Source organism: Callospermophilus lateralis, chromosome 7 (assembly GCF_048772815.1).
Source record: "Callospermophilus lateralis isolate mCalLat2 chromosome 7, mCalLat2.hap1, whole genome shotgun sequence".
Taxonomy (NCBI): Eukaryota; Metazoa; Chordata; class Mammalia; order Rodentia; family Sciuridae; genus Callospermophilus; species Callospermophilus lateralis.
This window is the reverse complement of record NC_135311.1, coordinates 122268650-122296167: the sequence shown is the minus strand read 5'-3', so window position 1 is coordinate 122296167 and position 27518 is coordinate 122268650. Positions and strand designations below refer to the sequence as shown.

Genomic DNA, 27518 nt, shown 5'->3' with positions numbered 1-27518 from the left:
CTGTTTTACCCCCTTTCTTAAAGAGACATTTTGAGGAGTGTGTGAAATGTTTTTTTTTTTTCTGTCGCTTTAAGAAAGGGGTAAAACAGGAAAAACCAAGTTGATTATCATAAAATGAGACCTTTTAAATTATCCTTTTCCACCAAATTAGAAAAATGTGAGGAAGTTTTTTGTTTGTTTTGTTGGCAAAAGAAATTAACAATGACAGCCAATTCAGAGAAAAACCAAGAATTTAACATTGCTTACAAGTAAGTGCCAAGAACAGACTTCTGACATACAGGTAAAAAGGAAAAATTAGAAATTATCTCTGGTTACGTGGCCAGTTCAAACCAATATGAACTGCATTCCATCCCCCCAAAAAAATTTACGCAAGTAACAGTTATTTTACAATTAAAGACATATTCATGGGCTGGGGATATAGCGCAGTTGGTAGAGTGCTTGACTTGTATGCACAAGGCCTTGGGTTCAATCCCCAGCACCAAAAAAAAAAAAAAAAAAAGACATTCATATTCAGCCTGCTAGATTACTTCTGCTAATGATCTACATTTTAAAAAACTGATGAATTTGTTTAAAAATCAGAATAATACTTAACAATGTGGGGAAATTCTTCAAACATGAGATTTCATCTTAGCTCTGACAGCAATGTTTCATTCCAAGGTGAGCAGATATCTACGTTAATGATGGAGAGATGGCCCATGACAGTTATGGGAAGGGACCTGGTACCTGACCCGCACTGCGCAGAACTGCTTTTCCTGCAGGCTAAGACACACATAGCAAGCTGAGAACATGCCTCAAATCATATCTTGTTCTTTGCTGACAATGGAGACACCCATCAATTTATTTCCCTTATTTCTTTCCTAAGTCACTTACCTGCCCCTTAAACGCGTCGATAATAAACTGCAAAGACTGGGGCTGCACACATTCAATGCATTTCTGGACCACGTGATTGCCATTCTGGTCTTTTACACATTTCAGGACATGGCCATCCAGTTCCCGAACCATCTCGTTCTACAGAAGACAAGGGAAGAAAGCACCACCAGAATCACAGCAAGCAAAAATCCAGACGTCCACACTCTTCTTACCAACACCCAAGCACTAAACAGACTCTAAGACAATTAAGGTGGAACAACTCAACTCTGGCAATGTGACAATGTGGCAACAAATGAGGACTCAAGTTCTTCCACGTGTTCACATAGTTACCATGCAGTAAAATTCACTATAGCAGTAACCAGTACCCCAAAAGGACTCTAACTTAGAAAACCCCTCTTGAAGCTTTAAAAAATGTAGATTATCTTCAAATAGAAAGGACTCTATATGAAGTACACTGCATTAGAGAATTTCAGACATAATTCATCTACCATAAAATAAAATTTGTTATAGCAGTAACCAGTACCTGAAAAGATCTCAAACTCATTTTTTTTTTCTGACAATCCTAAGAGGTATATTAGTAATAATGACGGTCATTAATCTACAGTTGCCCCTTGGTTAGACAGGCATACTTCTAAGTACTTAACATGCTACACTAAGTCCAAACAATCCAATGCAATGGACACTGTGATAGATGAGGAAAAGAAATCATAGACAAAAGACTTGTACAAAATGCAGACCTAGATGGCCAAGATTTAAACTTAGCTCCATTGTGTGTTGGCAAACCAACTACCAATGATATATATCCTGCACAGCTCTTCCACCCATCTGAAGCTATAGACAGAGACAGCAGGATGGTGCACACCTGTAGCCCCTTGGAGGCTGAGACAAGAAGATTGCTTCAGCCCAGAGGTTCAAGGCCAGCTGGGCAACACAATGAAACCTTCCAATGAGAAATAAGAATGGAAAAGGGCGAGGGGCGGGGGGTTGGGAGGGAGGAGATATCCTATAAATAGAAAGCAACAGAATCAGAACTTTAGTCTAGACTGTGACTCCAGCATCCAAGATCTTTCCATCAGGGCACAGTAACTGTGAAGACAGCAGGAATGGTAAATTAATGAAGAGTACATGAATTCAGGAAGTATACACAAAAGCCAGACACTGAGGGTGTATTTGTATTTGTGTGGTGTTGGATGAAGGCTGACAAAAGCGAGGGGGTGATTAGATGGGGTGGGTGTGAGATTGATCGAGACTGATTGACTCTAAGCCCTTCCCAGAAACTTACTGCCTCTGGTCTCAGGAGGTCAGATGTGTGCACATAGCTGTGCCCTGGACCTGCTGCCTGATTTTCTCACTACTTCCAATCTCTGTAACAATTAGCTCTTCTGTGCTGACGCTATTTCTGTTAGAAGACTATAGCCACTTTAAAATAGTGCTGTTTTGCAATGTCTTCAATTCTTAAAATGTGAAGTATGTCAAAGCTACTAAGATATAACCTAATTAAAGACCTTTAAGACTACAATGGCAGAGTATAAAGGAAAGAAAGTTTACCAATCAAATGCCAGAAGGAGAGTAAATTAGCCATCAAATGCCAGAATGATGATTATTATAGGAATGATAAATAATGCTTATGTAAAGGAAAATTATAAACAAAAGAAAAGGGAAATGTCTCCCATGAGTATTTATTTGTTCCAAGAGGTAAAAATTCAGTTGGTGGTTAATTTCACCTAAAATAATCGACTTGCATCCAGAAATCAGTACATTTTCCACAGCACACATATGTCAGACTCAGGAAAAGGTACCACAAACAAACACAACCAGAAAGAAATATAAGATAAAAACCACTTCCATAATACAACCATCCAATTAAAAAAGAGAAAAAAAGGTAAAATCTGAAAATGTGGAGATAAAAATCAACAATCTGCCACATTCCGTGGTAAAACTTAAACAGGAGAAATGAATAATAAAGAGTTATGCTTCTGCGTTCTTTCAGCAAGTGAGCACTATGATCAAGAAAGGAAAAACCTCATATTTAAATAAACAAGAAAATTAAAGAGGATCCAACTACCTATGAAAATTCTGGGAAAATTAAAATTGACCTATACATAAGAAAACTAAAAATAGCCTCACATCTGTTTATAATTACTTATCAACAGCACTCTATCAATAATGCATCTCTACTGCTGAGCACTGATTGAATGTGCTCAAATTTTGCTGCACATTTCCAACACTCCTGTGCCTCCACACATCTCTCTGTGAAACTCTCCTGTCTGAAGGACCCTGGACGCTCCCAGACTTCAACTGTCATTGTCAGCACCAGTGCGGTGGGTGGGTTTGCACAGAAGGTGGAGGGTGTCTGTCTGGCTCAGAATTGAGTCCGTAACAAAGATTCTCATTACCGAACTCTGTTCTCAGTGAGGGCAAGTGGGTCATCATTGCCAGACAGCAGCAACCCCTGCATTGAGAAGGGCTAAGGGTTCAGATCAGAGCACCCCAAGGCTCAGGGCACTGCCTGGCACAAACACAGCTGAGCATGCCCTTCCTGCCCGAGGGCTCAGTTTGTCTCCTGGGCGCTGTGATCTGGGTGGTGCTGGGTGGATCTGCTCTGACTATTCCTGAAGCTGTGGACCTCCTCTTCAGGGGACTTCTCTGTTGGTTCCCCACTTTTCAAAGTTTTGTCTCCACTCCCCTAACTCCTCTCAGTCTTGTCTTCCAGCCTTCCCTGGGAGACACAGTGGAGGGAGAAGGGACCCTCTCACACGTGTTCCTCTGTTTTCCATTGCTCTTCCCCACCAGACCCCACAGCCTGAGGGCAGAGAGGTCTTAGCTGTCTCTGAGCCACCCAGATCAATGTGCCAGGCGTGCAGTGTACTGGGCAGGCAGTTGTTCAGTGAGTGCTGGTGGAATGGGTGAAGAGGGAGGAGGGAGAACAGGAAGGGGAAGGTGAGTTGGATTAAAGTTTGGTCTGCCAGAATGCTCAGTTTATGTTAAGAAAATGAAAACTTACTATTATTTTACCTGCTTCAATTATTATCAAATAAAAACCCATCTGTAAAATTGTATCTACTAAAGGTTAAGTTCTGATCAGAGAAAAGTGTTGGAAATTACTGATTTTTACAAAAAGACACTTGATCCACTATAAATTTCAAAATGAATTTGCACAATTCATGCTTGCCATGCACTGAAAGGCAGCCAAAAGCACTGAAGAAATTAAAGACTGATGTTTTCATAGGGTTCACTGAACACACCACAGAGAAACATCAAACACCAAGAGAAAAGTTAAAGGGGAAACTTACAATTACCTGCTGGTCTGAGGGAATAAATTCAAGAGCTTTCTGGATAACTCGGCAGCCGTACATCTGTAGCGCTAACGACAGGACGTGGCCCCGAATCCGTTCTGCCAAAGCCAGCTTCTGTTCATGGCTGCCAAACTAGACATAATATGTGGGTAAACACCATTACTTAGGTAGTAGAAGTAGAGAAAGCAAAGCATTCATTATTTTGTATCAACCACTGACATGATCTCTTTTCACCCTGTTATGTATAATTAACTGAACCTTTTATTTTAAAATAAGAGCCTTTATTTCTTAAAGCCTGCAATTCTCAGTCTCTGATCTTACGAACCCTTTTTTTAAAAATGTTTTTTTAGTTGTTGATGACCTTTATTTTATTTATTTATATGTGGTGCTAAGAATTGAACCCAGTGCCTCACACATGCCAGGCAAGTACACTGCTCCAGCCCCAGGAACCCTTCTTAATGCTGGGAGGTGGAGGGAGGGGGGGACTCAAATATCTAATAGTGGTTTGTGCTAAGTAAACATTTAACTCCTTAGGCTACCATTAATTTATTAATACTATTAAATGAATCTGTACTCCACTAATTACCAGAACACATACATTTATTCTCAAATGAATAATGTGTGGGAGACACTGTTTTGTAGGGCTTTAGACAATGTCTGGGAAAAACGCAAGGACTTCTTGCAGTGACTCTACAGGACTCGAGGTATCTGAGGTCCACTGATTGAAAAGTTTCTTCATCTAAGTGAAGTGCCAAAGCACACACACACACACTGTTTAGAATTATTGTCTTTCCAAGAACTGATACTATTTACAGGAGACAACAGACTTAGGAGGAGAGAAGATGGGCCAATCAAGAAGCAAAGCTAGAGTTAGGTTCATGGCTCAGTGGTAGAGTGCTTGTCTAGCCCGTGTGAGGCACTGGGTTTGGTTCTCAGCACCACATATAAATAAGTAAATAAAATAAAGGTCCATGAAAAACTAATAAAAATATTTTTTTAAAAAAGAAGCAATGCTATATGATCCTAAATTGGCACTAAGAAGGATTTCCTGCCCTTAGCTTTTTAATCTCTACTTGAATAGCATTAGCATCAGACAAGAGAAGAATTTATGAATTATCATAAACCCTCCTTTTCTGTACAAATATACTAAGCTCCAGCTTGTCCTAAACCGTAGGCCTACTCTCCACTGTATGGTCTGCTGTCCCAAGCTGCACCAGCCACCAGAGCTACAGTTCTCTGCTTTTATATCTGTGACAAAATGGTAGTACAGAGACATTCTAAAATCAGAAATACAGTGGTTACATTTAGACTGGTTTCTTAGTTCACAGCTGGAGCATTTAGTCTAGAATATAAGCCCATGTGAGAAAAATGAGGAAAAAAAATAAAACCTGTGAGTTCGCCATTTTTTAATCCTCAAACAAATGAAATAAAATATAGGACAAATCTGTTTGTGGCAAGTTTTATTCAGCACCAACCCCACCAGATTCTCCATTTTGCCATTTTGACTTCAGGTTGATGGCAACTGTCAAGCAACAAATCGCTGCCTCCTTGAAATTTTTAATTTATTAGAGGAATCACAAATTAATCCTTTCCAAAGACAATGATACAAAAGTACACATTATTCAAATTGCAAAGTAAAATAAGAAGTCAAGGCCAAAGGATCTCCCAGAAAGCAATTAGCAATCATCATGACCTGGCCTATGGTGGGAAAAAAAACTGAAAATGGTATTCAAAGACAATTCTCTCTAGGAATCTTTTGAAAAATTTTTCCCATTTTTCACAGTGCCTTAATTTGTGATCCTGCTAAAATACCTTAACAAATACCATCCTAAAGAAACATGTTTGGTGAAACCATTTTGGCAATCAGAAATAATGTGCTAGGTCCTAAATGAGAACAATTGTCAAACTACACTGCCAGAATACACTGGCATCATCGGCTTGGGTATTTAAACCATAGAAAATAAAGTGTTGCTAACAAATTGGAAAAATACTGAAAGAGAACTTCAAAAAGACCACACACACTGCATTTTAAGACAGGAATAGAACTGCTATTCTTGAAAATGCCAATGAAAATCAAAATACTCTAGATATTATATAAAGTCAAAGAACAGAAAGAACAAAGACTCACTTCAAAGAACTTCTGAATGACATAATTTCCAAACACATCCACCATTAGTTGGTAAGCAGCCTGGAGGATTTCATTGAAGACAAGCTGGCGCTCAGCTGCTGTGGCACGCTCTAGTTTCAGCTGAATGAATCTGAAGTCAAAGTAAAAGGGGCAAACACAGCATGTTAAGAAGACTTGGAAATTAACAAGTATACGACACTTTAAATTTTAGTATATTTTATTACAGAAGGGTGTGTATACAAAATTGTGAACTTGATTTTGCCTTTAGAAATAAGTCTTACTTCAATGACTTCCAACCTTATGGTCCTTACTATATTCTTTGACCCATATCTGTAAGAAGTAGCATTTATTATCTTCTGAAGTAATAGCCATTCAGTTTGCCTTGTTTGATTCAGGTGACTATATCAGGAAAAGCATGATATTTCTTAATCTGGCCTATAGAATGCAAATATAAAGTTGGGTGTATGGGCACATGCCTTAATCCCAAAGACTTGGGAGGCTAAGGCAGAAGGATCACAGGTTTAAAGCCGGCCTCAGGAAATTAGCAAGACCATGTCTCAAAATAGAGAATTTAAAAAATAGGCTGGGATGTGGCTCAGTGGCTAAGCACCCTTGTGTTCAACCCCCAGTTTAAAAAACATTATCATAATCCAAATATAAGAAATCCTTGCACAACAGTAAGTCAGCAAAACTTGGAAGAGGAGGGAGGTTATTAAAAGCTTTTTCACTGAACACCGACATAGAAAAAGAAAGAAGCGGAAACAGAGAAATGGGAAAGAAGGATAGGGATTGTCCCCTAATCTCTAGGACCATATTCCCCTTCTGCAAAGTCCTGGAACAGCCCAACAGGAAGGGTTAAGCCAAGCCAAATCTAAATCTAGTTTCTATGTTGGCTTGTTCTTTCACCTCCACAGCTGGTAGACTTGTCTTACTCTGAAGCACCCAAGATCCAAAATTAGGTTTAAATGATATCTTTTTGAGAGCAAAAGATTCTTTGTAATGCTTCAAGTAGCAAAAGTGTGTGCGCATATTTGTATAGTGCCTCTATTTCTTAAACTACAAAGTTTTTGGAGATTCTCCTAAACTAGAAACACAAACTACCACTCTGTCAGACAGGCAGAAGGAAGGGTTCCTTGAAGCATGTGATCCAGACAATTAAAGGCTCTTTCCAAATATTTGCTTCTCTGGCAACCCTCATAATCCACATCCCTCTGAAGTGAACGGAGTACCAGGAGGCACACTAGCTATATACTTTGTTTGACTAATACTATGGCTATTTGTTTTCATACATGCCTACCTGAGGTATGGAATCTCAGGCATTAAGGTTTCAATTACTTCCAGCGCCAAAGCCAACTCCTCACCTGGACCCATGCTGGTCTTGGGAAAATTCCATTATATGTCCAGCAATCTCCCGAAGTTGCAAATTAGGGTACCGGTTATTTCGAAAATCTTCCAAAAGTCTGCTCCTGCCAGAGGGCATGACATCAGACATTCCGTATCGTAAACGAGAGGAAGAAAAAAGGGTGCTGCTGGGGCTGAAGAGGCTGGAGGCGCTGCTTGCGCTGCGGTACTTGGCTTCAGCGCCGGGAGCAGCAGAGATGTATCTTCCACTGCCATTTGTTAGTCCTCCTGTTGGTTACAGAACAGAAGGACTTAAGACCATTCTTGTAGAATGTCATTCAAAAGACAAAAAATCATTGCAATACATGAAGCCTGCATTGCATCATCTCTGATTTCTTCAATTCTGTTGCTTTTGTGTTAACTCAATTTTATTAGTGCTGGAACTTCATAACTTACCAAACTGGAAGGAAACTTTCATGCAAAGATTGAGAAGGAAATGCTTTTTACTACTGACAGTAGACTGCTGGCAAGAATGGAGCAATAGTAAGTGCAGCCTTTAGTAAATAAAATAAGGAAACGTGCCGACCGTGTGAACCCAGCACCGAAGCACCAGCAGCAAGGACTCAGAAACCACAAAAAGCACCGAGCTTCAGTGGTTGTCCACTCTAAGCTCTGTGGAGACTCCCTTTATTCCTAAACTCCACTCTCATGAGACTCAAATCCCTAAAGATCCAGATTAATCTGTTTATATAAACCTACCAATATATGAAACCTCCAAAATCTTTATTTTAAGGAATAATTCTTTTGCCAAATAGACATCTGAAAACCACTAAGACATGCAAGATAGAGGATAAGAGGGTAGAAAAAAGAAGACACACTTTGAGAACTGCTGCTCATGATTTCTATGGGATAGAGCATGAAATGACTGCAGTAGCAAAAACCTTCATGCCACTGACACCACTGTTAGGACTGGTGACAAGGGAATAATTGTGACTTCCTGAACAGGTAAACCAGACATATGAGCAAAAGGCTAATCAGAAAGTAAAGCAGGGATAGAGGTGTAGCTCGGTGATTAAAGCACAGGCCCTGGGATTAATCCCTAATACCATTTGGAAAAAAAAAAAAAAGTAAAATAACATACCAAATTATAATGAGAATGTTTTCCAACATGGTTTTATAATATAAGCCTTTTTGTTTGTTTTAGGCAGTGCTGGGGACTAAACCCAGGGACTTGTACTAGGTAAGCGCTCACCACTGAATTATATCCCCAACCTTAGACTGATTTTTCTCCGCTCCTCTTAAACAAACAAAACAACAACAACAACAAAAAGTAAAGTTAAGTAAGAAATACCACATAAACCATGAAGAACTTAGATGAATAAAAAATTAGAATCTATGAGAAAAGGCATCCACCTGAACTGCTTATTAATTTCTTCAGATGTTTAAAGAATGTCTAGATTGCAGGTTAATGGTAACTGCAGAAAGACACCTGACTTGGATTTCTCCACGAATTCCAGGGCCCACCTTCAAAAGTCTGGGTCTGAATGAAAGTGATGGAATCAAAAGAAAATGGCTCAGTGTTATATTCTGCTCAATGCTTACTGAGCGTGAGTCCTATGCCTTGTTCTACATTACCAGGTTTTCTGTTGCACACATTCTATCAAATTCTCACTGGCATTTTTAGAAAGAAAATTTTAACTCCCATTTTTGTAATGGGAAATTACATCTCTGAGAGATGAAATGCTCATCCAAACACACAATATCCATAATTTTCACGGCCAAAATTCAAAACCAGTCTCTCAATTCCAGGATCATGACCCTTGCAATTACAAGAGTCATTTTCAGACTCAGTTACATTGTTTTCTTGTTCTCGAGGACATTGCTATTTTTGTCAAATTCGATGGTATTTCTTAATCCAAATGGAAAAACGAAATTTTAAGGAAAGGAAAAAAGAAGATGTGAAAAGAAAATAATAGCCATGTGACTGTTACTTTACTCCATTTCAGAAACCCCTCTTTTTCCCTGAGCAATGGACGAAGAAAGTGATGGTAGGGTGGGACAGTGGATGCTGGGGAGGCAGGGCATCAACAACTCGCTTCCAAGAGAAACGGCACAAACACATATAGTTCTGAAAACACCTGAAAAGTAGTATCTTAAGGTGCTGGTCACTGATCAAGGCAGAACATATACTGGAAGAAAGCCAGGTCCTTGGTGACATCATTGAATGATGGCACAAACCAACCAACCCTGTCACTACCCTACTAATATGCTTTCAGTTGTATGAGCCAATAAACGTACTTCTGGTTTAAGCTATTATGGTTGGATTTTTCTGTTATCGTGGCCAAAAGTGCGCTAATCGGAATAATGGTTAATATGACTATAATACATGTTGGTACATTTGTCCTCAAGTTTGGATTTTTTAACTCTAGTCTCCGTGGTTGCCAGACATGTATAAACATAGGTCTGCATGTGAGCACACACATCGTTTTTAGTATTGGGGAAAAAAAAAATATACAAATCTCTAAGAGGGAAAAGAAACGTTCCCAGGCACTAAATAACAAATGTCAAACTGATAATTCAGACACACTCTGTGCAGGACAAGCAATATTTCTTTAAATGGTAAACTATTGCCTAATCTTTTAGTTGAGATATAGGTTCTTTGGATGTTTTATGAAATGCTGCTTAGCAGACAGTAGACCATCAGTCAAGTATTTGTTGATTTAATTTCAATTGGATGAGGAATATGAAGGAGCATATTTTTCAGCTCCTCTCAGTTGGTGCACCTACACATACCCAAACCATGAGAGTCCTGAAAGTGCTTGAACTTGCAACCTGTTTTGAAAGAAAGATTTATTTATTTATTTGTTTGTTTGTTTATTTATTTATTGTAGTTGGACACAATAACTTTATTTCATTTATTTATATGTGGTGCTAAGGATTGAACTCAGGGCCTTGCACATGCGAGGTGAGCACTCTACCACTGAGCTATAAAGCCAGCCCAGAAAGATTTCTCATAATCCTTTACAAGCAGCCTTCTGTGGCTTCCCTATTTTCTACAAGGTTTTGACAGTGGTAGATTTCACTGGGCTGTGTCCTATAACAACTTGCCACAAAAATTAAGAGCTTAAATGTTTTCATTTAAATTATTGTGAACCCTAGATGTTTACTATAATGTTACTGAAGGTTTTCTGCTAATGACCACCTGTGTTCCATCTTATTGGTGCTCACAGATTGAACAGATACTTAATGAGCAAAGACCCAGCTTGCCACCTTTAAAATAAAATTTGGTTCTGCGTATTTTTATTGTATTTCCACCACCCTAAAGGAATGAACAAGCAGAACACTCTTCTTCCAAAGAGAATGTGAAAAGCCTGGGAGTTGTCAACCATACACTTAATGATATATTTTATCTCCCATATCTTGATTCTTGGAGTTTGAAAAGGTATAACCTAGAATTGTGCAGAAAACCATTAATCATCAGAAACGGAGGGGATGGGTATAGGACAAAGAGATATATGGGTAGGCAGGGTTTCAGGACATAAAACCATTATGAATCAGACTTTTGGGCTGGGTGTGGTAGACACGTAGGTAATCCCAGCAATTCGGGAGGCTGAGGCAGAAAGAAGGACCACAAGTTTGAGGCCAGTCTGAACAATTTAGCAACACCATATCTCAAAAATTTAAGACTGGAGATACAGCTCAGTGGTACAGCACCCTGGATTCAATCTCTAGTTATCAGGAAAAAAGAAAATCAGACTTTTCATATACTCAAATCCACATCATCTCTAATGTCTTTTCTTTATGAGAAAGGAAGCAGAATTTACTAGAGGTGGATACTTTAGGCATAGGTGGGAGCTTATGGACTTCATCTAACCCGCACAGAAGCTACAAATGAGATTTATACATCCAGTTGCTAATAACTGCATTATTATTTATCTATTGATACATGTAAAAATAATATTGTTAAATTGAGAAATACAAAACATACTTAAGCCAAACAAAGTAAATACTTAAGAACATCTGCCTTAGCAAGGATTACAAAAAAATTTATATGTATTACCAAATGTGCTATCATGCATACACATGGGAGTAGGAGATTGAGAGAAAAAAAGTGATTTCACTTTTTAAAAATTATAATTTACGCCAACAACCCTGAAAGCCTAGATGAAATGGGATAAATTCCTTGATGTCATGAACTGCCAAAACTGACACAAGAAATACAAAACCCAAACCTGTAAGACATGAAGGATGTAAAGAAATTGAATCAATCACTAAAAATTTTATTTTTAATTATTTAAAAGAACAAACAAACAAAAGATTGCTTCACTGGTGAATTTTATGATCATTTAAAGAAGTAATGCCAATACTCCACAAACTTATAGAAACTACAGGGGAGTGATAAATTTCCAAACTCATGCTCAAATATATCCCCCTGATACCACATAAAGTCATCACAAGAAGGAAAATAACAGATATCCTTCCCAAATACAAATGCAAAATCTACAAAGAAAAACATTAACAAACTGAATCTAACATGACCATGTGAATTTTATCCCTGGAAAGCAAGGTAGGGTTCACACTCCAAAAATCAATTAATGCAATGTACCATATTCACAGAAGGTTAAAAAATACTTAATATTCAAAACCCAATCATGACAAAAACTCAGTAATTTGTAAAAGTAGGAAATTACCTCAACCCAATAAATAGAACTCTATTTAAAACAAACTATAATCATACTTACAGGTAAAGATGAAAACTTCACTCCCAAGATCAGATCAAGGCAAGAATGTATGCTTGCATCTATTCTATTTAACACAGAATTGAAGTTCTGCCCAGTTCTACCCAATCAGGAAAGGAAAAAAATAAATGCATCTAGATTGTAAAAACTGACCTTTTTTTTCCCCTCAAGAGATACGATCGTACATATAGAAAATAGTAAAATTTCACCGCAAACCAGTAGAACTAACAAGTAACAGTAAAGTCACAGGATAGCATATGAAGGCACAAAATTGTATTTCTATAAAGCAAACAAATAATCCAAAAACTAAAACTAGAATACAATTCCGTTCATAATAGCATACAAAATATATACTTTGGAATAAATTTAACAAAAGCAATGCAAAACCCATACACTAAAAAATTACAAAACTATACTGAAGTTTAGTGCCAGAACTAGATATTCATGTGAGAAAAGATGAGCCTTCACCTATCAAAACACATAAGAATCAACTCAAAATGCATCATGCTTAAGCCCAGCAGCTTGAGAGGCTGAGACTCAAATTATCATGAGTTCAAAGCCAGCCTCAGCAACCGCGAGGTGCTAAGCAACTCAGTGAGACCCTGTCTCTAAATGAAATACTATTTAGGGCTGGGGGTGTGGCTCAGTGGCCAAGTGACCCTGAATTCAATCTCAGGTACTCCCCCTAAAAAAAGATCAGTGAAAAAAAGTGAAAAGCTAAAACAATAAAATTTTCAGAATAAATACAGGATAAAATCTTCAAGACCTTGAGTTAGCCAAAGATTTCTTAGATCCTATACCAAAAGCACAATAAAAGAAACTTACCAAAGTTTAAAAAACTGTAGCACTTTAAAACACATTTGGGGGATGAGGATATTGTGCTCAGTGGTAGAGTTCCTGCCTCGCATGTGTGACGCACTGGGTTTGATACTTAGCACCATATATTTAAAAAAAAAAAAAAAAAAAAAAAACTAAACAAAGGCATGCTGTCCATCTACAACTATTAAAAAAAAAAGATCATGAGTTATTAGGGAAATGGAAAATAAAATCAAATGACGTAGACACTGGGGGCTGGGATTGTGGCTCAGCGGTAGAGTGCTCGCCTAGCACGGGCGGGACCCAGGTTTGATCCTCAGCACCACATAAAAATAAAGGTATTGTGTTGTGTCCATCTATACCTAAAAAGACAGAGAGATAGAGATAGAGATAGAGATAGAGATAGAGAGAGATAGAGAGAGAGAGAGAGAGAGAGAGAGACCGTTTCATGACCCCTAGAATAGCTGTGTAAGACAGATAACAATAAATGCTGATGAGGAAATAAAGAAAATGGAATCCTCATACTACTGTTGAGAAGGTAAAATGCTGCATCAAATTTGTAAAACAGTTTGCTGACAAGTTTCTAAAAAGTTAAACACAACCCAGCAATTCTACTCCTAGAGAAATCAATGTGTCCACAGACAGACTTGCATGCTAATGTTCACAGCAACATTATTTCTAACAATCAAAAGCTGGAACCAATGAAACATCACCAGCTATGAATAGGGAAAAATGTGATATATCCATAAAAAGGAAGGCAATTCAACAATAAAAAAGGAAAATCTACTGACACATAATAGAGATCATGGATGAATCTCAAAAACATGAAAAGAGAAGCTGGGCACAGAAACACAAGCAGCTTCAGAGACTTGAGGCAGGAGGATCACAAATTCCAGGCTAGCCTCCATAACTCAGCAAGACCCTGCCTCAAAATAAAATTTAAAAAAAGAGCTTAGGGTGTAGGTCAGTGGTAGAGCACTTGCCTACCATGCATGAGATCCTGGTGTCGATACACAGAACAGCACTCATGCCCCCGCCTCCGCCAACACCCACAAAATAAACCATGCAAAGAGAAAGAAGCTGGAGAAAATGAAAATTTAGAAAGAAAGTAGATCACGGTCGACTGAGGATGGGAATAGAGATTAACTTCAAATGAGCATGGGAGAATCTTCTAGGGGGGGTGGAAATATTCTAAAATGGATTATGGTTGCACAACTGACAGTTTATAAAAATTCATTGTATAATATACTTAAAATAGTTGAATTTTAAAATATGTAAAAATGTAACTTGATATAAAAGATTCTTTTCTCTAGATCTGGACTTTTAATTGGTAGTGAAAAGCTACTGAGGATTCTTACATAGGCACTCAGTAAGTCATTGATTAGTAAGCAATGAAAAAACTACAACTACTAACTTTTTAAGAAGTCTAACATGTCTAACTGCTGAGAGGATGTGTGAAAATAATTTGACAGAGAAGAGATCCATACTGGAAAAACAGAGAGCTTGAGCTGAATGTGCATCCAAACATAATATACATGTGGTATTAGAAAGTTCATTAAACAAGTTGAGTTTAATTCATGTGTGCATGAGTTAGAAAATTCTGAGTATTCAACACATTGAGTATCAAGTTCACAGTATGGCTGCTCATGATCTAAGAACTGACGGCTAGTGGTAGCAGTGAAATAGTATTAGGAATTAGAAACTATATTTTAGGTGTGCCTAATACATATTTGATAAGTTTATTGCACCAAAATTTCTTTAGGACTTTTGGATGGACACTGTTAGTAACCAACCACCACACCTCTATTTTCTCAAATTCTCAAATTTTCTCTGTTAAGATCAAAGCATACAAAAACCCTTTTCTAAGCAGGAAACTGAGCTAAGGCAAACCTACTGATCCAGACATGAAGCTCCTCAGGAATGGCATGTATGATACATGTATTATACGCAGCAATGGTAGTCCAATGCAAATGCATCAGAACAAATTACTTAAATAAGGTAAATTTTTAGAAGGAAAAATATGTTAAACACAAATCTATGATTGCAGTAAGTCATTAAAACAAGAAACAATGCACTGATAATTTGTGTTCTCTTGTTAAATAGGAAATAATTAAGAAGTATCATCCTATTGCTGCTACACTAGGAAGAGGAATGGTTGCAAGTTCCATTTTCACAGTCCAACAGCCACAGCATCAGTTCAACAGCCAAAAACATTACAGCCCACAGAATAAATCTGGCCAGCTAACTATTTTTGTAAATAAAGATTTATTAGAAGACAGCTACACACTCGTTCATTTACCTTTTGCCTGTGGCTGCTTGCACACTTCAACAGCACGGTTGAATATTCACTAGAGCGCCCACCTGGGCCTAAAAGCTTAAAATATTTACTAGGTATCTTTTAAAAGCAATTAACAAATGGGGAGATTTATTTAGTACTTAGTGTGGAATGGCCTAGTTCAAATATTTAAACCAAGATATTAAAAGGTTACTTCTGCATCTGAAAATGCACTGGTTCAAAAGATACCCTAGGCACATCATGTGACAAGATGCACTCGGAAAATGTCTGCTTTGGAGTCAAAACTTTGTTGAAATCTGAGAGAACCTAAACAAGACATTTGAGTTATGAGGCTCGCATCTGTAACATAGGGATACTGCCTATACCTTTCAAAGCTGCATGTATAGGACCCAAAACTATTAATACTAGTTATCATTAAATGTTCATTCATTCCTCTCTTCTAACTGGAAATTTCACCCCACCTCCAGATTTTGCAATAGACCCCAGTCTTTAAAACCAGGCATTCTGTCTCTTGGAAACACTATTGTACAAAATATCACACATTCACTGTGGATGTACCAATCAGGGAATGTTGCTGCAAATTTTCTAAACCTCAAAATACATCAGCAAACAAATGAATATACTCAAATGCTTTCAAACTCAAAGATTCCACTCTCATTTCTAGAACAATAACTTGACTGCCCCACACACTTCAGACTCTTTTTGTTTTTATATTTCATTTTCTAGTCTTTGTTTTCTATAGGAAGGCATCACATTTGCTTTTAGTTAGTCCTCTCTTAAATCCATGAAACCACACTTAAACTTGCTGGTTAAAAACAGAATCTTTTAAGTAAAATGGCCAGGCATGTTGACCTGCCCAGGAGAAAACTGATTTAGGCTTATTAACACAGAAACATTAATAGCACACCCATTCACTTACAAAAAATATATGATCACTCCATTTCTACACTTCAACTTTCCCCCATCTGAGAAATCAATCTGACCCTCAAAACTCAAACATGATGTGCAACTGGGAGAGCGGAGGGTACCCCATGTGATAAGGAATTATCTCCTACCTCCTGATTTAGAGATTTGCCACCCAAAATGCTAATATAATTTTCTCTTCATTCTTACAGCCGGCTGCTCAGACTCTTCATTTCCTAGATCTACATAGTAACATTTAAAAAAATCCCAAACATAAGGTAATCTAAATAAACTGGGAAATAGGTATCTACTGATTAGCATACTGTGTAGTTTAAGAGTATACTTAGAAATACTAAAAATTTGGCAAAAAAAAATTTATATAAAATGTTTTATGTGAAAAGCAAGTTATTAACTGTATATATGGGGGGAGATCTGAAAAGAAATAGTAAAATATTCATAGCGGTAGTATTTCAAGTGATGATGCTAACTGAATAAATTCTGTCTCTGTGTTCTCCACTTTCACTGAAATGAACCTATACTGTGTTTATGACGAAAGACTCCCACAAGTAGCCAAAGAACACAGAAGTTTGTACTAAATCTGAAGTGATTATACAGGGAATGTACCCAAATTTTAATCAATCACAAACTGCTATACTAGCTATAGGCACAGCCTGAACAACATGAGGTATTTACAGAAGGCACAGAACACCCAGGACACTTCCTAGGATAAAGGGTTTGGCCTTTGCTTATGCAAAGTACTTGTAATGTCATCAGTGGCAAGAGATTTCTAGAGTTCAAGGTGGTGTTAGAGTAATGGTTCTTACCCAGGTTTAAGCTTGAAGAGGATCCATGTGAAGAGAGGGAAGGAGGTGGTGTCTGTGAATGTCCTGGTCCCTGACTAGGGAGAGGCATGCCCACGGGTCCAGGAGAGGAGGAAAAGCTAAGGCCGTTATAAAAACTGTGTCCAATGGGGGTCAAGCTGCTCGATGTCCTCTTATAAAGGTCACTGCTGCCAGTCAGGGAGTCACGGCGGGAGCCACTGCCAGTGTTGGAGTTTGCAACTAAAATGGAATTAAAACAATGCAGATAAGAACAGGCCTGTTCTTCGAAGAACAAGCCCAGTGACCTGTTCCTAACACTTTGATCCAGACTCCTTACCACCGCAAATTTGTCAGCAGAGACAGCCTAATTATTAATGTAGCAGTTCTAGGGACAGATAAAGTAATAAAGAGGACATGGCTCAGGTAAACATGAAACTTTTGTTCAACAACATCACACTTATATGGCAAATTTACCTTCCTCTGGTGTCATATATATTATGGGATGGGAACGGGTTAAAAAACTCTGACGGCCACATGAGCTATGGGAAAAGGTGAAAGAAAATGGACTAGAAAGAATGCCTTTCATCCACCCAAAGTAGAAAAATGGATTACAGGAAGAAAAAAAAAAAAAAGTCTCTAAATGGGGCACTGCCCCACTACATAAGACTTACACATGAAAGCCTGTTTTCTCAGTGGGCTCAATCAAGAGTTACTACTAGCCTCCAATTCCAATTAGGATACTTTCTCTTAATCATGCCTTTCCGTTTTGAGATCACATTGTTTTATAACTACTGCAATTATCCCATTGTTCACCAGACTACATCCCTACTTCTTTTCTCCCATCAAAACATTAAAAATGTTTTGTCTCATAGCCTTCCTCCCAATTTCCCACAATGTCTTCTTTAATGTTGTTTGAAAGACTAGAGAAAACTCCTAACTCTTTATGGTCTGCAAGCCAAGCACTGGGCACAGTCTGGAATGTGGAGTACCCAGCCCTGTGATCCTCCAAAGTACTCTCCATCAGTTTTTAACAACCACAATTCTACAGTGCCTTCCATATTCTTACCATTGCCTACAAAAATCTCCTATTTAAGTACCTGAAACAAATTAACTATGTGAGTGTAAATAAGTTGCAACATGAGCATGGATCTAAAATTGATCCCAACTGTACAATTTGATTTCAAAAGTCCATCATCTCAAAGATTGTGTGGGCTGGCTGGATTCCCACGGGGCTCGATCCAGATCTGCCTGTGATATCTGTCCAGGGTTCCATGCATTGTCAGGGTTCCAGAAAGATTATAATAATAATTAAAATTCAGTTTTAACAGCATATCAGTTTGATTTCTACCTGCTGTTCCAAATCCTCCAAGGGCTGATCCCAGGGTGGCACCAAGAGAACTGCTACTTCCAAATCCCAAGGATGTGTTGGCAGGTTGGGCAGAGCCCTGGGAGAAGAGGGAGCTGCTTTGTGAGTTGCTGCTCAGAGAGTTGTTGCCATAGAAAGAGCTGGATGCCAGGTTGTTACTGGGCTGCTGCTGGGGCTGGGGCTGAGGCTGCTGGGTTCCTAAAGGGCGAAATGGTCCGTTTGTAGTTCCAGCAAGACCACCAGCGGCTCCATTTGCTGAAGCTGCAGCCGCTGCAACAGCTGTGAAGAAAGCAAACCATTTAGCTATGAAAGAGCTTAGGCACATTTCCAAACTACATTTTTTTTTACCCATTTTTAAACCTCTTAATGCTACCTATCTTTTCAAGACAGACACAAACCTTGAAAAGAACTATACATATCTATCTTTGATCCCTTCATTTGAAGCTTCTACTTTCTATTTCTACTTTTGATTTGAAGTCAAAATACCAAGGGAGCAAGCTCACTATGTTGGCAGCTTATTTAAAGCATGTGTAGTTTAAAAGGGGTACAAACATCAAATGTATCCTTTAAATACAACTACTTCCTAAAATCTCAAATTCCACACATATCTGTGATGAGATTTTTTTTCAAACTGTGACATACATATACTAAAGCTCCCCCAAAACATATTTTTATACCACTCTCTTCCAGATATTATTTCTTTATTTTTAAAATTTTTAATTTGTTATATATAACAATATGCATTACAATTCATATTACACATAGAGAGCACTATTTTTCTTATCTCTGGTTGTACACAAAGTAGAGTTACATTCTTTGTGTCTTCATACATGCACTTAGGGTAATGATGACCATCGCATTCCACAATTTTTCCTACACCTATGCCCACTTCCTTCCACTCCCTCCCCTTTTCCCCTTTGCCCTATCTAGAATTCATTTAATCCTCCCATTTCTACTGCTGCTAATTTTTAAAAATGCATTTAAAACTTAATATAAAAAACTCTCACTGCACCCCAAGCAAATATTTCTCGCCCAGTTCTCACTACTTTTTCCCATTTCCTCTATCCTTACCCTATGCCAAACCCCACCTTATACACGCCCACCAAATTATCTAAAAAACAATGGCTTCAGTATCTGTAACATTAGCCTTGGAATGCTGCCAACAGTACATCTTCTTTGAGTAATCCATCTTCCAATGATCTCAATGGAGCCGGTCCTGTGTCTAACCAGATAGTACATGACATGCCCCCCCAACTCAATCAGAATCAACAGAGGTCATTTATTGCTTTTGATTCTCTCTTTGAAATACTATAGGGTAGAACTGCTATGCTGAGAATTACCAACTAAGGTACACTTCACCAGCAGTTCCCTCCTTGCACCCCATACCTTTAGCTGAAGCACCCAGATAAAGCTCACCTGCTTGGGCAGCTGAGGAACTAATGATGACTGGGGCAGGAGCTACAAGCCGAACAGGAGCTCCAATACCATTTCTTGCTCCTGCATTCACCACAAGGGCACCAGTTTGGTCATAGTAAGCAGCAGGAGCCAAAACTGGATAACCTAGGAATATCAAAGTCAGCATATGAAGAGATATACTGCAGTTCGCCCTTATCTACAGTTTTGTTTGTCACTACTTCAGTTACCATGGAAAAATATTAAATGGAATATCCCAATAATAAACAATTCAAATAACTTTTAAAGTGCGCACCATACTGAATAGCATTAACAAAAATCTCATGCTATTCTGCTCCATCTGCCAGAGATAAAAACAATCCCTTTGTCCCCCATATCTGTTCTATAAATGCTACCCACCCATTAGTTAACTTAGTTCTATCAGACTGCCTTAGTTGTCTGATCAATTTTGGTACTGCAGTACTTATGTTCAAGTGAACATCATTTTACTTTATAATTGTCCCAAGTGCAAGAGTAGTGATGCTAGTGATTCAGATATGCCAAGAAGGCATTAAGTGCTAAGTAAAAAGATGAAAACTCTTGGTTTAAAGAAAGAATGACCTCATAAGCTGAGTTTGCCTGAATCTACAGTTAAGCTATGGTTGTTGATATTAATGTGCTTAACTTATAAATTAAGCTTTATATAAGTATGTATGTATATATTATCCATGGTTCCAGGCATCCAATGAAGAGTCTTGCAAGATTTCTAGCATATTAATTAAGTACACAGTAAAGAAAAGTGTTGATTATTCCTCTGCTGATAGTGAGAAAGGTGACTGAGTAGGATAGGAATATGTGTGCTCTTTGAAGTGCTAGCGAAGGCTATCACAAACAATCATATACCAATAATCTGGGTTTTTTTAATATTTATTTTTTAGTTATAGTTGGACACAATACCTTTATTTTATTTATTTATTGTTACATGGTGCTGAGGATAGAACCCAGGGCCTCGAACATGCTAGGCGAGTGCTCTACCGCTGAGCCACAACCCCAGCCCTAATCTGATTTCTTAAATACGCAAATACAAGAAGCTATGAGGATTACAATCGTCATAGTATTTCCATACCACTTAATAATCTAAGCACAAATATCCTAAAAGTCTGCAGGAAAGGCTTCAAAAGATGAAATCTCTAATAAATCTTAATTTGAGCCACATGGGATAATAAAATGTAAAGGACTAGTGACTAACAAAATGAAGCAAGTTAACTTTATTCATTGAATTCATGAATGGATCAGTTAATTTGGCTATGTTCCACAGTCAATAAAGGCACACAAAATTTAAGTTGAGGTCTCTTTTAAGTGAAGAATATGAAACTACATCTGATCCCACACAAAGCCCAGGTCAGCAAACCAAGAATAATACACCATACACTCATTTTACATGTATCAGAAGTAGGCAGTTTAAAATCACCTCTATTATTGATAAAAAAAAAAAAAAAAAAAAAAATCCTAAAAATACAAAAAGACTGACCCTATCAATAACAGGACATTCTTCCCAGTGTGCTATTCAAACACAAAGGCATGAAGACTAAAGCCCTGGAGTGGTGCTAAGATAGGCCAACCACATCCTTAATTCTAAGCGAGAAAAAGTTGACCACCAAAGAAAACCACATTATTTCAAGCTGTGTGGACATTCATATATCTCCAACATGTAAAACTTAAAACTGGCTCAGAATAATGCTCTCATCAACGAACTATGTCTAAGTGAGGGCAAGTGTATATCATCCTTGCCAGTATCCAAATTTGACAAGCCCAAACAAGCTGAAAGCTTGAATTATGCACATTCTTCTCAGTATCACCCAAAAAAGCAGACTTTCCTCCACCCCACTCACAGTGTTAGGAACAAGGTGCAGTATTACCTGGCATGCCTGCAGCCAGACCTTGTCCAAAGGCAAGAGCAGAATTTACAGCTGCAGCTGCCACTAGTGGGTCTGTTTGCTGTCCCTGTTGGTTCTGATTTGGGGTCAAAGGACGCTGGCTGGCTCCTCCGCGGAGAACCTGGAAATGGGAGACAGAAAAAAGTCAACTACTTTCTTCTCACTGGGAGTATTTAAGACGCCCCATATGCTCAAGTTCAAGTCGAGTCAACTTTTAAAAATTAATAGCTGTAAAACATTTAAAATGTTTTACATGTGGTACAGCTGTTAGGGTAAAAATCCAATTAATGACATCATTCTACCATACTTAGTTTTTAAACATAGCACCTCTATAAGTAGGAAAAAGTGGACAAAAGGGATGACTCTTTCATTAATCAGATATTTGATTCCTATCATGTGGCAGATGCTAGGGACAAGGCAATGAACAGAGCAAGCAAAGCCTCCCTTCATGGAACTTTTACTTTATTGAGTAAGAAAGATAATCAACAATAAATACGTAACACATCAGTATTCAGACCAAAAGTGAGTGTAGAAGACATGGTAAGCAGGAGAGGGAGGGTGTACTCCAGACAGGACAAACACCGAACTTAACCCACACATTTCAGTTAAAATACCTGTGCGCACGCGCGCACACACACACACACACAGTTTTATTTTTTTCTACCCATTAACACTATTCCCATTTAATCAATGCCCAAATGAACAGATTTGATTTTGGAGGCTTCTAAGTTGCTTCTCTTTCACAGATTCTACAAAAATGTTCATCTAAATGAGCGTTAGTCAAGTTCAGTGCAGAACACCAGTTCTGCCACTGAGTTACATTTCCTGCTATTTAAGAAACAGAGATATCAAGAAGTCAACAATTATTTTTATTCTGAAGGATCTGAAGTATACATTTCACAAGATCTATTATATTCCGGCAAGTAAAAATGCCAAGCCCCACAGATGGATGCTGAAATTGCCATTTTCTGAAATTGCCATTATGTTTGCAAGCACAAAGTTCTCATAAGATCACTTTAAATTTCACCTTGCTATTTATTAAAAGCTTAAATATGTAGTCAAGAAGAGATTAATTTTTATACCATTTGGGAAAGAATGCAAAAAGAAAAACATTAACAATCAACTAATCTTTTACTGATTAACCTAATTACCCTATGTGAATAACACTGTAAAGAAGAGATGTGTGCAAATATTAAAACAAATTTAAAAAATTAAAAAATAATAATAATGAGAACAATGATGTGTGGACACAATAAAGTCTTTTATTTCTTTATCTGCAAACAGTGAGAGTTTTAACAGCTGATCTTACAGACATGCTGGGACCATTATACAAGGTACAGTGCCTAATACCAGTGGATAATCAATAAACAGTAGCTCATCACTATTATCAAAATATTATGCAATTTATTTTTGTGACCTGAAGACTCCAACCAACTTTACAGGAGAAAGAGCGTGTCAGACTACATGGAGAGAAGAGGGGAGGGGACTGCACAGAAAAATTTCACTGTATGAACTTATTCCAAGGAAATAATCATAAACTTATGAAAATATTATAATCATGATTTATAACACCAAAATATTAAGTTAAATCTCAAATTGATCAGTCAAAATAAAGCATAGAATATTCTTTAATGGATGATGTTTAAAAGAACACTAACATCGAATAATAAGAAAGAATAACAAAACCATATGGACAAAATAATTCTAAATTAAATAAGGGCTGGGGATGTCGCTCAGAGGTAGAGTGCTTGCCTAGCACACATGAGACCCTGGGTTCAATCCTGGGAGTGCGGAAGAGAGGGAAGGAAGGAGGGAACAAAATAGTAAGATTATTTTTTTTACATAAAAATTTTTTTTCTTTTAAGCAGTATTTTAGTAATCGGGGGAAAATGGTGTATTCAATTAAGAAGAAAGCTGGGTGTGGTGGCTCAAGTAATCCCAGGGACTCAGAAGGCCAAGGAGGACTGCAAGTTCGAGGAAGACTCAGCAATTTAGCAGGCCTTGAGCAACTTAGTGAAACCCTGTCTCTCAAAATAAAACATTAAAAGAACTGTGGCTCAGTGGTAAAGTACCCCTGGGTTCAATCTTGGTATCAAAGAAAAGAAAAAAGACATATAGTACTTTGTTTACTTTTAACTATTCTTTCTTTTAAAATGTAGTTAAAAAGCTCCAATAAGTTAACCGATATGACAGGTTTTTAAGAGCTATATCCAATACAATAGGTGTTGGTGATATGCAGTCTAAAAGCCTAACACCCTCCCCGTTGCTTGGTAAGTCATTTGCAAATTCTGAAGTGATGTGAAAATGGTGCAGAGCAGGCATCTATAATATGGTAAAAGGAAAATTTTACTACCAGTCTAAAGATCCACTTTGCTACTTCCTAGCTATATGATCTTAATTGAACAATCCTCTAAGCAAGTATCTCTTATGAAAATTGAATGAATATCATTACCTCACCTACTTGCACTGACCAAGTGCCTGATATTTAAAAGGCATTCCACAAGAACAGTTAAATCTGAGATTGAATACACATATACACACAAGAGGGAACTCATTGCTTTCAGTGTTTGTCTGTTAGAGAAGAAACATCCTGACATAAGTAAATTCTGTTTACATTTACCTGCTGCTGTCCTTGCTGAGCCTGTGGGGTGGTCTGCTGATTAGCAGAATTAGTTGCTGCTGCAGCAGCAGCAGCTTGCTGCTGAAAAAGACTGGCGGGGTAGACTCCCCAAGGTGTGACTCCATAATACTGGTGAGGGACCACAGCTGGGCCTAAAAACAACAAGGGAAAGGCAAGGAAGATTAGACTAGTAAGAATTATCTCAGGACTTCCAAAGACCAGTAGATCTGACCCAGTAGATCCTACCATAAAATATTAACTTAAAGAATACATTGGGTTGTGCTAGCTAATCATTAATTGTCTTTTAAAACAAAAAATATTATATATAAGAACCTTAAGCCAAAGTCTTCTGAAGTCAATATCATATTCCAACCTAAAAAAGAGACACTGAGGGACAAATTTTTGAGATATTGAAAGGAGAAAAACTGACAGAACAAGTTCAGAGGAGCTGGGTTTAAGAACTGTTGGAGGGACTGGCCTTGGAAGAAATAATGGTTTTCCTATGAGAAAGAAAGGGTATGGCGTAAATACAGAAATGTTTATTGTTCGGAGAGAAATAAATTAAGGGTTTGGGCACTTAAAGTGATGAAGGACAAAATATGGATGTATCCTACTTTCATAATAAGAATGGCACCTGAGAGGATCGACAGGACCCGGGTGCATCCTTTACTTCAGAAGCATGAAAATCTATCAGTCTTCTGACAAAAATCCCCAACACTTCACTGACTTCCACTGTTCAATTTCAAATAGGCTTGGTTTTCTTATTTCTATTTTTTAAATTGCAGAAGTTTTTCAACACAACTACATTTAGACACTGATATATGAAATTTCAAGTCACATGTAGAACCACCACCAAAAAACAAAAACCAGCACCTTGGTTATAGACTAGCCAATATCCTAAACAAAACTAAATATTCTGTTTTAATCTAAATGATCTGTTCACATTTTCTGGCAACAAGCTACAGCTATAGTCTCTGCCACACAGGAGAGGTAGCAGAGATGTAAGAGTCATGAAAACAGCAACATGGATGTGGCAGAACTCAACCACAGAAGCTGGTGACAAGAGACACCAAGGATGAACATTTGTCAATCAAGAAAAGAGCTCAAAAAAATAAAATAATTTAAAGCAAATAATAAGAAGTTAAAATGATTTGCTGGGGATAGAACCCAGGGCCTCATGCACACTATGCAAGCACTCTACCACTCAGCTGCAATCCAGGCCAATGCTTTGGCATTTCCATCTTGGTATTTTCTATATTCTTGGGCAGAACAAAAAGTTCTGTTTATAAGCAAAAGGGCTTATAAACACTATGTGAAACACTATACCTGTGAAACACTATACCTGGGTACATACCAAAGGTGCTATTCAGAAAAGTCATGTTACAATAGGAAACATTATATTATAAGCAAAATATTTTTAACTTATCATTACTACCAAATTGAAGAAAAATAATGGTGGGTCCCCAAACTCCTCTGACTAGTATTCACATACTAGTAAATTAAAGAAAACAACGAGAGGAGAAAATGAAGACACTACCTGTCCCTTAGTTTCCTCGTTTGAAAAATAAATACTAATAGGTGCTAGTGGTATGGCCATATTGACCTTGAAAGGATGGGTTGCAATCTGCAATGAAAATCCCTGGCTCCCCCAAGAGCCAACAAAGTGATCCTGGACAGGGTGTGCATTAATCTTTAAATTTTCTCAACTAGCATTTCTACTATTTTACCCTGGTCATGTGGCCTAAGATCGAATTTAGGAAGACATCTTGGGATGATTAATTCAGTGTTTCTCATCAGAGTGCCTACTTCAATTCCTGTGTGAGTGACACCATAGCTCCATGGTTTGTGAGTTAACATCATGTGTGAAAAGCACTAAGGTCACTTTCAGTCTGGCTCAGCATGAATACCAAAAAAAGGAAAAAGGGAAAAAAAAAAACACAAGATTCTCACCACCAAACTAGCATTTCAATGAGCATAAGTATGTCACACCTAAGATTAGCTCTGCTTCAAATAATATGTTAAAACAGTGGTGGAAAAGGACTTTAAGAAAGTAAAGGCTAGATAACTCAAGGTAGCGTGGTCAATCTAGATGACAGTAAAATGTAAAGCCTGGAGTTAAACCTGGTCACAAACCCAAACGTACATTTAGATTATGTGACCTCATACAAGATATCACTCTGAACTCAATCTCCTAATCTGTCAAAATATTCTCTGACAACACATATGAATAAAAAGCACTCAGTTAAGTGTTGCGTACAGGCTAATAGTGGTGAGCAAAGACTATTCTACTACAAAGAGCTTTTCATTTTCCTCAAAAACTAGAACAGGGGGTCATCTTAAATATGCTCCCATGATAAGGAGGAAAACAATTCTAAAGAAAATCTAAGAAATGATATTCTGTACTGAGTTCATAATATCAAATTATGTCGTACAATAAATGAAATTTCAGACTGGGAATGTAACTCAGTGACAGAGCACTTGCCTAGCAAGTACAAGGCCCTGGGACTGATCCCCCAGCACATCAAAAATAAACAAACAAGTAAAATTTACATGGCTATTTAGTCATGATAAACATAATTTGAAGGAATGCGTCCCCAAAGAATGCTCTAGAAGATGTTTTATATGTCCTAATGTTAAGCTCAATCCACCCATACACAATAGCCCCACTGTGGTGGTAACATCTGTATCAAATAGAGTCAAACAGGAAAGGTGCTTTCTTTTGAAAGATTCAGTTTCAAGAGAAATAACATTCATGAGCTTCTCCACAAGCAAACAAAAACAATGGCATAATCAGTGATGAAAAAGAACAATTATCATGAGAGGATTTCTGAAGCTAAGAATGCCAGCCAAAGAGCTTCCCTGAGAGAGAGAGAGAGAGAGAGAGAGAGAGAGAGAGAGAGAGAGTGAGTGTGTGTCTACAGATTAAGGCCTAATCCAGTGCAGTACCTGCAGCAAACTGAAATCAAATCAATATCACTATGGTGTGAGCCTAT

General features: G+C 37.8%; 1 protein-coding gene and 2 non-coding genes across 25 annotated transcripts in view; all 3 read right to left on the bottom strand.

Annotated features, from left to right (window-relative positions):
* The window catches only part of Pum1 (pumilio RNA binding family member 1), a 124482-nt gene that overhangs the window by 11090 nt on the left and 85874 nt on the right, over positions 1-27518 (bottom strand). For 10 of the 23 annotated variants that reach the window (XM_076860875.2, XM_076860878.2, XM_076860876.2 and 7 more), the window contains 9 exons: positions 24526-24677; positions 21888-22026; positions 19993-20136; positions 18559-18855; positions 17214-17450; positions 7656-7923; positions 6295-6424; positions 4164-4298; positions 871-1008 (listed from right to left, as the gene is read on the bottom strand). In XM_076860875.2, the coding sequence (XP_076716990.1) occupies positions 871-1008; positions 4164-4298; positions 6295-6424; positions 7656-7923; positions 17214-17450; positions 18559-18855; positions 19993-20136; positions 21888-22026; positions 24526-24677 (1640 nt within the window). The remainder of the gene's footprint in view (positions 1-870; positions 1009-4163; positions 4299-6294; positions 6425-7655; positions 7924-17213; positions 17451-18558; positions 18856-19992; positions 20137-21887; positions 22027-24525; positions 24678-27518) is intronic. The other 13 variants (XM_076860877.2, XM_076860880.2, XM_076860881.2 and 10 more) reach the window with 3 other exon arrangements.
* LOC143405331 (small nucleolar RNA SNORD103/SNORD85) lies at positions 3227-3310 on the bottom strand. The gene has a single exon (XR_013092041.2). It is a non-coding gene; the product is annotated as a small nucleolar RNA SNORD103/SNORD85 (small nucleolar RNA).
* Positions 21692-21763, bottom strand: LOC143405333 (small nucleolar RNA SNORD103/SNORD85). The gene has a single exon (XR_013092043.2). It is a non-coding gene; the product is annotated as a small nucleolar RNA SNORD103/SNORD85 (small nucleolar RNA).